At 40.2% G+C, this 12,239-nt stretch overlaps 1 protein-coding gene across 2 annotated transcripts in view; it reads right to left on the bottom strand.

Moving 5' to 3' along the window:
- The window catches only part of ALDH1L1 (aldehyde dehydrogenase 1 family member L1), a 138,145-nt gene that overhangs the window by 36,152 nt on the left and 89,754 nt on the right, over nt 1-12,239 (bottom strand). For both annotated transcript variants that reach the window (XM_045990660.1, XM_045990661.1), the window contains exon 16: nt 11,878-11,965. In XM_045990660.1, the coding sequence (XP_045846616.1) occupies nt 11,878-11,965 (88 nt within the window). The remainder of the gene's footprint in view (nt 1-11,877; nt 11,966-12,239) is intronic.

Genomic DNA, 12,239 nt, shown 5'->3' with positions numbered 1-12,239 from the left:
GATTCTGCACAGCAAAGGAAACAGTTACCAAAACTAAGAGGCAGGTCACAGAATGGGAGAAGATATTTGTAAATGACACTACAAACAGATGGCGTCTAAGATCTATAAAGAACTTCTCAAAGTCAACACCCAAAACACAAATAACCCAGTTAAGAAATGGGCAGAACACATGAACAGACACTTCAATGAAGACATACAAATAGCGGGGTGCCTGTGTGGCTCAGTGGGTTAAAGCCTCTGCCTTCAGCTCAGGTCATGATCCCAGGGTCCTGGGATCGAGCCCCACATGGGGCTCTCTGCTCAGCGGGGAGCCTGCTTCTTCCTCTCTCTCTGCCTGCTTCTCTGCCTACTTGTGATCTCTATCTGTCAGATAAATAAATAAAATCTTTTTTTTTTAAAGACATACAAATAGCTAACAGACACATGAAAAAGTGTTCATCATCATTAGCCATCAAGGAAATTCAAATCAAAACCACATTGAGATATCACCTTACACCAGTTAGAATCGCATAAATTAATAAGACAGGAAACAACACGTGTTGGTGAGGATGTGGAGAAAGGGATACCCTCTTACACTGTTGGTAGTAATTCAAGCTGGTGCAGCCACTCTGGAAAACAGACATTAAAAATAGAGCTACCGGGGGGAGGAGTCAAGATGGCGGAGAAGTAGCAGCCTGAGACTACATCAGGTAGCAGGAGATCAGCTCGATAGCTTATCTAAACATTGCAAACACCTACAAATCCAACGGGAGAGCGAAGAGAAGAAGAACAGCAACTCTAGAAACAGAAAATCAACCACTTTCTGAAAGGTACGACTGGCGGAGAAGTGAATCTAAAACGACGGGAAGATAGACCGCGGGGGGAGGGGCCGGCTCCCGGCAAGCGGCGGAGGAACGGAGCACAAAATCAGGACTTTTAAAAGTCTGTTCCACTGAGGGACATTGCTCCAGGGGCTAAACCGGGGTGAAGCCCACGCGGGGCCAGCGTGGCCCCAGTCCCCGCAGGGTCACAGAAGGATCGGGGGAGTTGGAGTGTCGGAGAGCTCGCAGGTATTAGAACGGAGAAGCTGGCTGCAGAGACAGAGCCGAGGACTGAACTCTCAGCTCGGGGTTACCTTGAACTGGTCGCGGGCTGGGTGAGCTCGGAGCGCGGCTAGAGGCTGGGGATACGGGAGTGATTGGGTGCTGTCCTCTGGGGGCGCACTGAGGAGTGGGGCCCCAGGCTCTCGGCTCCTCTGGGCCGGAGACTGGGAGGCTGCCATTTTCATTCCTGTCCTCCGGAACTCTACGGAAAGCGTTCAGGGAACAGAAGCTCCCAAAAGCGAACCCGAGCCGATTACTTAGTCCGGCCGCCGGTAAGGGCGGTGCAATCCCGCCTCGGGCAAAGACGCTTGAGAGTCACTACAACAGGCCCCTCCCCCAGAAGATCAACAAAATATCCAGCCAGGACGAAGTTCATCTATCAAGGAGAAAGCAGATTCAATTCCTAAGACAGCAGAGCAATTCCAGAGGAGGAGAAAGCAAAGCACGGAACTCATGGCTTTCTCCCCATGATTCTTTAGTCTTGCGGCTACTTCAATTTTTTTTTCTTTTTTCAATTTTTTTTTTCAATTTTTTTTTCTTTTTTCTTTTTTCTTCTTCTGCTAAATTTTTTAAAACTTTTACCCTTTTCTTTTTTAACGTTTTTTGACTAGTTCATCTAAATATATATATTTTTTCTTTCTTTTTTATATTTTTTTATTTGTTTTATTTTTTAAATTTTTTTCTTTCTTTTTTTTTTCTTTTTTTTCAGAAGCTGTTTTTATCCCCTTTCTCCCCCCCACAATTTGGGGTCTCTTCTGATTTGGTTACAGCGCATTTTTCCGGGGTCTTTGCCACCCTTTTAGTAGTTTATTTGCTCCTTCATATCCTCTTATCTGGACAAAATGACAAGGCGGAAAAAATCACCACAAACAAAAGAACAAGAGACAGTACCGAAGGCTAGGGACCTAATCAACACAGACATGGGTAATATGTCAGATCAAGAGTTCAGAATGACGATTCTGAACATTCTATCCGGGCTCGAAAAAGGCATGGAAGATATTAGACAAACCCTCTCTGGAGATATTAAAGCCCTTTCTGGAGAAATTAAAGAACTAAAGTCTAACCAAGTTGAAATCAAAAAAGCTATTAATGAGGTGCAATAAAAAATGGAGGCTCTCACTGCTAGGATCAATGAGGCAGAAGAAAGAATTAGTGATATAGAAGACCAAATGACAGAGAATAAGGAAGCCGAGCAAAAGAGGGACAAACAGCTACTGGACCATGAGGGGAGAATTCGAGAGATAAGTGACACCATAAGACGAAACAACATTAGAATAATTGGGATTCCAGAAGAAGAAGAAACAGAGAGGGGAGCAGAAGGTCTATTGGAGAGAATCATTGGAGAGAATTTCCCTAATATGGCAAAGGGAACAAGCATCAAAATCCAGGAGATGCAGAGAACCCCCCTCAAAGTCAACAAGAATAGGTCCACACCCCGTCACCTAATAGTAAAATATACAAGTCTTAGTGACAAAGAGAAAATCCTGAAAGCAGCCCGAGAAAAGAAGTCTGTAACATACAATGGTAAAAATATTAGATTGGCGGCAGACTTATCCACAGAGACCTGGCAGGCCAGAAAGAGCTGGCATGATATATTCAGAGCACTCAACGAGAAAAACATGCAGCCAAGAATACTCTATGCAGCTAGGCTATCATTGAAAATAGAAGGAGAGATCAAAAGCTTCCAGGACAAACAAAAACTGAAAGAATTTGCAAACACCAAACCAGCTCTACAGGAAATATTGAAAGGGGTCCTCTAAGCAAAGAGAGAGCCTAAAAGTAGTAGATCAGAAAGGTACAGAGACAATATACAGTAACAGTCACCTTACAGGCTAATAATGGCACTAAATTCATATCTCTCAATAGTTACCCTGAATGTTAATGGGCTAAATGCCCCAATCAAAAGACACAGGGTATCAGAATGGATAAAAAAACAAAACCCATCAGTATGTTGCCTACAAGAAACTCATTTTAGACGCGAAGACACCTCCAGATTTAAAGTGAGGGGGTGGAAAACAATTTACCATGCTAATGGGCATCAGAAGAAAGCTGGGGTGGCAATCCTTATATCAGATCAATTAGATTTTAAGCCAAAGACTATAATAAGAGATGAGGAAGGACACTATATCCTACTCAAAGGGTCTGTCCAACAAGAAGATCTAACCATTTTAAATATCTATGCCCCTAACGTGGGAGCAGCCAACTATATCAACCAATTAATAACAAAATCAAAGAAACACATCAATAATAATACAATAATAGTAGGGGACTTGAACACTCCCCTCACTGAAATGGACAGATCATCCAAGCAAAAGATCAACAAGGAAATAAAGGCCTTAAATGACACACTGGACCAGATGGACATCACAGATCTATTCAGAACATTTCATCCCAAAGCAACAGAATACACATTCTTCTCTAGTGCACATGGAACCTTCTCCAGAATAGATCACATCCTGGGTCACAAATCAGGTCTCAACCGGTATCAAAAGATTAGGATTATTCCCTGCATATTTTCAGACCACAATGCTCTGAAGCTAGAACTCAATCACAAGAGGAAAGCTGGAAAGAACCCAAATAATGGAGACTAAACAGCATCCTTCTAAAGAATGAATGGGTTAACCAGGAAATTAAAGAAGAATTGAAAAAATTCATGGAAACAAATGATAATGAAAACACAACAGTTCAAAATCTGTGGGACACAGCAAAGGCAGTACTGAGAGGAAAATATATAGCAGTACAAGCCTTTCTCAAGAAACAAGAAAGGTCTCAAGTACACAACCTAACCCTACACGTAAAGGAGCTGGAGAAAGAACAAGAAAGAAACCCTAAACCCAGCAGGAGAAGAGAAATCATAAAGATCAGAGCAGAAATCAATGAAATAGAAACCAAAAGAACAGTAGAACAAATGAACAAAACTAGGAGCTGGTTCTTTGAAAGAATCAATAAGATTGATAAACCCCTGGCCAGACTCATCAAAAAGAAAAGAGAAAGGACCCAAATAAATAAAATCATGAATGAAAGAGGAGAGATCACAACTAACACCAAAGAAATACAGACAATTATAAGACCATACTATGAGCAACTCTACGCCAACAAATTGGACAATCTGGAAGAAATGGATGCATTCCTAGAGACATATAAACTACCACAACTGAACCAGGAAGAAATAGAAAACCTGAACAGGCCCATAACCAGTAAGGAGATTGAAACAGTCATCAAAAATCTCCAAACAAACAAAAGCCCAGGGCCAGACGGCTTCCCAGGGGAATTCTACCAAACATTTAAAAAAGAACTCATTCCTATTCTCCTGAAACTGTTCCAAAAAATAGAAATGGAAGGAAAACTTCCAAACTCATTTTATGAGGCCAGCATCACCTTGATCCCAAAACCAGACAAGGATCCCACCAAAAAAGAGAACTACAGACCAATATCCTTGATGAACACAGATGCAAAAATTCTCGCCAAAATACTAGCCAATAGGATTCAACAGTACATTAAAAGGATTATTCACCACGATCAAGTGGGATTTATTCCAGGGCTGCAGGGTTGGTTCAACATCCGCAAATCAATCAATGTGATAGAACACATTAATAAAAGAAAGAACAAGAACCATATGATACTCTCAATCGATGCTGAAAAAGCATTTGACAAAGTACAGCATCCCTTCCTGATCAAAACTCTTCAAAGTGTAGGGCACATACCTCAATAATATCAAAACCATCTATGAAAAACCCACCGCAAATATCATTCTCAATGGAGAAAAACTGAAAGCTTTTCTGTTAAGGTCAGGAACACAGCAGGGATGTCCATTATCACCACTGCTATTCAACATAGTACTAGAAGTCCTAGCCTCAGCAATCAGACAACAAAAAGAAATTAAAGGCATCCAAATTGGTAAAGAAGAAGTCAAACTATCACTCTTCGCAGATGATATGATACTATATGTGGAAAACCCAAAAGACTCCACTCCAAAACTGCTAGAACTTGTCCAGGAATTCAGTAAAGTGTCAGGATATAAAATCAATGCACAGAAATCAGTTGCATTTCTGTACACCAACAACAAGACTGAAGAAAGAGAAATTAAGGAGTCAATCCCATTCACAATTGTACCCAAAACTATAAGATACCTAGGAATAAACCTAACCAAAGAGACTAAGAATCTATACACAGAAAATTATAAAGTACTCATGAAAGAAATTGAGGAAGACACAAAAAAATGAAAAAATGTTCCATGCTCCTGGATTGGAAGAATAAATATTGTGAAAATGTCTATGCTACCTAAAGCAATCTACACATTTAATGCAATCCCTATCAAAATACCATGCATTTTTTTCAAAGAAATGGAACAAATAATCCTCAAATTTATATGGAACCAGAAAAGACCTCGAATAGCCAAAGGAATATTGAAGAACAAAGCCAAAGTTGGTGGCATCACAATTCCTGACTTCAAGCTCTATTACAAAGCTGTCATCATCAAGACAGCATGGTACTGGCACAAAAACAGACACATAGATCAGTGGAACAGAATAGAGAGCCCAGAAATCGACCCCTAACTCTATGGTCAAGTAATCTTCGACAAAGCAGGAAAGAATGTCCAATGGAAAAAAGACAGCCTCTTCAATAAATGGTGCTGGGAAAATTGGACAGCCACATGCAGAAAAATGAAATTGGACCACTTCCTTACACCACACACGAAAATAGACTCCAAATGGATGAAGGACCTCAATGTGAGAAAGGAATCCATCAAAATCCTTGCGGAGAATGCAGGCAGCAACCTCTTCGACCTCAGCCGTAGCAACATCTTCCTAGGAACAACGGCAAAGGCAAGGGAAGCAAGGGCAAAAATGAACTATTGGGACTTCATCAAGATCAAAAGCTTTTGCACAGCAAATGAAACAGTTAACAAAACCAAAAGACAACTGACAGAATGGGAGAAGATATTTGCAAATGACATATCAGATAAAGGGCTAGTATCCAAAATCTATAAGGAACTTAGCAAACTCAACACCCAAAGAACAAACAATCCAACCAAGAAATGGGCAGAGGACATGAACAGACATTTCTGCAAAGAAGACATCCAGATGGCCAACAGACACATGAAAAAGTGCTCCACGTCACTCGGCATCAGGGAAATACAAATCAAAACCACAATGAGATATCACCTCACACCAGTCAGAATGGCTAAAATGAACAAGTCAGGAAATGACAGATGCTGGAGAGGATGTGGAGAAAGGGGAACCCTCCTCCACTGTTGGTGGGAATGCAAGCTGGTGCAACCACTCTGGAAAACAGCATGGAGGTTCCTCAAAATGTTGAAAATAGAACTACCCTATGACCCAGCAATTGCACTACTGGGTATTTACCCTAAAGATACAAACATAGTGATCCGAAGGGGCACGTGTACCCGAATGTTTATAGCAGCAATGTCTACAATAGCCAGACTATGGAAAGAACCTAGATGTCCATCAACAGATGAATGGATAAAGAAGAGGTGGTATATATACACAATGGAATACTATGCAGCCATCAAAAGAAATGAAATCTTGCCATTTGCGACGACGTGGATGGAACTAGAGCGTATCATGCTTAGTGAAATAAGTCAATCGGAGAAAGACAACTATCATATGATCTCCCTGATATGAGGACATGGAGAAGCAACATGGGGGGGTAGGGGGATAGGAGAAGAATAAATGAAACAAGATGGGATTGGGAGGGAGACCAACCATAAATGACTCTTAATCTCACAAAACAAACTGGGGGTTGCTGGGGGGAGGTGGGATTGGGAGAGGGGGAGCGGGCTATGGACATTGGGGAGGGGAGGCGAACCATAAGAGACTATGGACTCTGAAAAACAACCTGAGGGTTTTGAAGGGTCAGGGTTGGGAGGTTGGGGCAACCTGAGGGTTTTGAAGGGTCAGGGGTGGGAGGTTGGGGGAACAGGTGGTGGGTAATGGGGAGGGCATGTTTTGCATGGAGCACTGGGTGTTGTGCAAAAAGAATGAATACTGTTACACTGAAAAGATAAATAAAATAAAAAAAAAAGAAACAGAGAAGTAAGGATTCCCCCATGATGAAAATTCAAAAAAAAAAAAAAAATAGAGCTACCATACAACCCAGGAATTGTGCTAATAAGTATTTATCCCAAAGATACAGATGTAGTGAAAAGAAGGGGCACATGCACCCAATGTTCATAGCAACAATGTCCACAATAGTCAAACTGTGGAAGGAGATGAGATATCCTTCAACAGATGAATGAATAAAAAGATGTGGTTTGTACATACAATGGAATATTACTCAGCCATCAGAAAGGGTGAATACTTAACATTTGCACTCACAGGGATGGAACTGGAGGGGATTATGCTAAGTGGAATAAGTCAAGCATAGAAAGACAATTATCATACGGTTTCATTCATATGTGGAACAGAAGGAATAGCATGGAGGACATTAGGGGAAAAGAGGGAAACCTGAAGGGGAAGAAATCCAAGAGGAAGACAAACCATGAGATACTCTGGATTCTAGGAAACAGACTGAGGTTTACAGAAAGAAGGGGGGTGGGAGGATAGAGTAGCTGCAGATGAATATTAAGGAGGGTAGGGTGTTGTGATGAGCAGTGGGTGTTATATGCAACTAATGAATCAGTGAACAGAATTTTTAAAATCTTTACAAATAAAAATTTTAAAAATTGAAAATGTTAGCTTAAAAAATAATAAAAGTATGAACGCATGTTCAAAAGGTAATGAGGATGGAGTCACTTCTGAAGGAAGGAAGGAGGAGTGCTGTTGACAATTCCCAGCAAAATAAGGGTCATTGATGAAAATCATTAAAAAAAAATTTAAGTCTCTGAAAATTTTCCTAAATTTCCATATAGCAAGTGAAGAAACATTTATTCAAGTTCATCTACTAAATCTCAGGAGGAACAATGAGAGTCTGTGATACTTGTACCATGAACAATTCTCTCCCTCCACATCTCCCCTCTCCCTCCACATGATGGAAATTCCACCCCAGGTGGGTATGGACATTAAGTTGGAGTTCCTCTCCTCCAGCTGCTAGTTCAGGGATATGACATCTTACTAAGAGGGGACAGTCCATCACCATTTTTATTCTCCTCCAATCTGAGTTTTAGAAGCCAAATTCCTGGTAAGTATGGCCTCCACCCAGTCCCCACTCATAAAGTGAAGGCTCTACCCTGGATGTGGCAGGTTGAGACTACTGGAAACTTATCTGGTTCCTCATAGGGCCCAATACCTGAGGCAGTGCTTCTGAGATTTGGGGTGGGCAAGAAACTTCCTATAAGAATAGAGATACTAACTTTATTTGAAACTGTTGGGGAAGTTCAAATATAAGGATATTTGAAAAACAATGGAGATTTTGGGGGTGAGCAATTAAGAGAAGGCTGACAGCTCTATGACAGCAGTGAGGTAAACTACAGGTCAGTTAGTTTACCAGAGAGAACCAGGGAAGTGCTCTCTGGGTAAGAACAAACCTCAAAGCATGGCCTCAATAATTACCCCTGCAAAGGGTCCCAGATTTAACTGGATCAGATTGTAGAGCAACTTATGACCCAGAGCATTGTTGAAAACACTAGAGCAAGAAGACTGTAGTTAATGGAGCTGAACTGCTGACTGTGATACCAAAGGAGGCAGATAGCTTAACAGGGAGACCAGGGGAAAAGAGTCAAAGAGAATCCCACTAAAACTGCTGTCATCTTGTGCTCAAGGCTGTGCTTCCTGAGGAGTGACATCACTGGCTATACATCACAGGGAAAACAGACTTCACTTAAATAGCCTAGCCAAGTCACTAAAGACATAAACAAGCAAATAATGAAAACAAGGTCTAGAAAGGGAAAAAGAGGGTCAATATTCAGAGTTGGCACAATATTATTACCTAAATTATCCAGTTTTTAACAAAGGAAGCTATAATGCAGGCAAAGAAATAGAAAAGTGTAACCCATCAGGAGAAAATAAATAAATAAATAAAGAAGAAGAAGGCAATATAAGTTGAGGGGGGCCAGATGTTATACTTAGCAAAGATTTCAAAGCAGCCATTATGAGTGTGTTCAAACGACTAAAGGAAACCATGCATAAAGGAAGCTCGGATGGCAATGTCTCATCAAGTAGACAGTAATCAATAAATTAAGTAAAAACAGGTAGAAATTCTGCAACTAAAATTACAGTAACTGAGTAAGAAATTCAGTAGAGGGGCTCAACAGTAGTATTGAACTGGCAGAAGAAAGACTCCGTGAACTTGAGGATAGTTAGAGAATATGTAATCTAAAGAACAGAAAGGAAAAAAAAAATGAATGAATAGAGCCTCAGAGGAGAGTGGGTTACCATTAAGCATACTGACATATGTATAATGAGAGTACCAGAAGGTGAGGAGAAAAAAGAACAGAGAAAAATGTTAGAGTAAATAATGGCTGAAAACTTTCCAAACTTGATGAAAAATAGTCTAAAAATCCATGAAATTCAATGAATTCCGTGTAAAATAACCATAAGAAGACCCCCTCCCAAATGCATCTTCGTAAAAATGGTGAAAAATACAAAGCAGTAAAGAAGCAGTAAGGAAAAATGACTCATTGTATATAAAAGAATCCCAATAAGATTAATAGCTGACTTCTTATCAGAAACAATAGAGGCCAGGAGGGAGTGAGATGATACATTTGAAATGCTGAAAGAACAAAACTGTCAACCAAGAATCTTATATTCAGCAAAGTTATCTTTCAAAAAATAAAGACAAAATAAAGACATTTCCAGATAAACAAATCTTAGATAATTTGTTGCCAGCAGACTCAGGTTAAGAGAAATATACCAAAGAAAGTTCTTCAAGTTAAAAGCAAGTCACATAGGCAATAATATGAATCCACCAGAGAGCACCAGTAAAGGTAATTATATAATTATAAAAGACAGCTTAAATGAATATTTCCTTTTCTTTCTTAACTGAGCTAAAAAGCAATTGTATAGAATAATATGTATATAGTTCTATTGTTGGATTTCTAACAAATACAAATGAAATATACTTGGCAATAATAGCAGAAAAGAGGTAGTAAGGAAATGGAGTAAGAAAGTAGCAACAGAGTAATTCAAGAACGGAACAAATGAAGAGAACCAGAAATGTAAATGAGGTTAATACAGCAAACACTGTAATTATATATTTTCTCTCCTTTCTTTTTAACTTCTTCCATAGACATAAAATTATATAAAGTTATAACAATGTAACATAGTGATAAGTACACAAAAATACGTGACAAAATATCACAGAAAGGGAGAAGGGATACTACAGCTACGCAGGAATAGCATATTTCACTGGGATTAAGTTAGCATAAATCTGAAGTGGTTTTTTTTTTTAATATTTTGTTTATTCGACAGAGAGAAATCACAACTAGGCAGAGAGGCAGGCAGAGAGAGAGGAGGAAGCAGGCTCTCCACGGAGCAGAGAGCCCGATGTGGGGCTCGATCCCAGGACTCTGGGATCATGACCTGAGCTGAAAGCAGAGGCTTTAACCCACTGAGCCACCCAGGTGCCCCCTGAAGTGTTTTTTGATGACTTAAGAAGCATATGGTAAATCCTAGGGTAACCGCTGGGAAAAAACTAAAAACTATATAGTGAAAAAAAACATCAAAAGAATTAAAATGTTACACTAGAAAATATTCACTCAATGTAAAGAAAACCATAGAAGAGAAACAAAAACAAAAGACAGGAGACACAGAAAGCAAAGAGAAAACTGCAGACATAAATCCAACTCTATCAATAGTAACAGTAAATATGAATGAATTAAACAATCCAGTCAGAAAGCCAGAGACTGTTGCACTGGATCAAAACAAGACCCAAGTATCTGCTGTCTAAGGAGACATCAGATAAAGATAGGTTGCAAGTTAAAGGATGAAAAGAATATATCATACAAACAAAAACCATAAGAAAGCTGGAGTAGCTATGTTAATACCAGATGAAGTAGACTATAAGACAAAAATACTATGAAAAAGAAAGAGGGACATTTATATAATAAAGAAAATGTCAATCAAAAGGTATGAGATGTCACCAAAGCTCTCTTTGAATGATTTACTTATTTAAATGACAAAAGCAGAAATAAATGAATTAAACTTTCAACTCAAAAAGATACAAAAAAAAAAACCACACAGGAGAACACAGTAGGAAATAATAATGAAAGCAGAGAAAAAAACAGAATAGCAACGGAATGAGTAAAGAAATTTGAGGCTGTTTTGTTTTTGAGGGAAGTATGGGGACAAACAAGCACTTTTCACAAATTTAATCAATTTTAAAAGAGAAAGAAAAATTGAAAAGTATAAAGGGGATACTCTAACAATCAAAGGGGGACTCAAAAAGGAATTACTTATAAGACATTATTAATACAACTCTAGGGCAAGAAGAGACAACTTTTCCAATAAACTAGACTACTAACCACAGAAGAAACTAAAAAAGCAATTCATGTAATACCTCCTCAGATGCCCTAAGCCTAGATAAATTCTCTCAAACTTCCAAGGGCAGATAATTCCCAAGTTATGTAAATTAAGCCAGAACACATATAGACATACAAAAAAAAATGGAAAACATTTGGGGAAGCATTTTAAAGCTAGAACACTTTCAGGTGTGTGTGTCTCTCCCACCACAGGAGAGGGCGTCTCTTCATCAGGCTGGCCACACCCACTGGATCACCGTGTCCCTGGTTGCTCTGCCTCACTAGAGTACCTCACGCAGCAAGCCCTGTTCTGACCAAGGGCATCTCCAGCTGCCTGGAGCCCTGACGTCCCCAGATGCCCATGTCCACATCCCTTACCAGATCCCGGAAGGATGTTCACCACGCCCTTTGGAATGCCAGCCTTCAAGGTCAACTCTGCAAACTTCAAGGCTGTGAGTGGGGTCACCTGAGGGGGCAGGAAAGAAGACTGGGTCAGGAGGAATTGGGAAGTGAGGTTCTTCCATCCTCTCCCAGCAGCCTAGATAGCAAGCAGGGAGAAGCAGGAATGGTGGGAAGACTCTCGAGGGGAAGCCCCATCATAGGGAGTACTGCCAACCCAGCCAGCTTCCCCCACGGCTCCAGTGGAAAGCTGGGAGGAAGGCCTGCTTCCTCATGTACCTTCTAGTGTCTTCTCCTGGCAGGCTCCAGCCCTGTGGCCAGGCCTTGCCTCTTCCTAAACG

The sequence above is a fragment of the Meles meles genome, chromosome 20 (genome assembly GCF_922984935.1).
Source record: "Meles meles chromosome 20, mMelMel3.1 paternal haplotype, whole genome shotgun sequence".
Lineage (NCBI taxonomy): Eukaryota > Metazoa > Chordata > Mammalia > Carnivora > Mustelidae > Meles > Meles meles.
The sequence above is the reverse complement of the archived record's forward strand: the minus strand, read 5'-3'. Positions and strand labels throughout refer to the sequence as shown.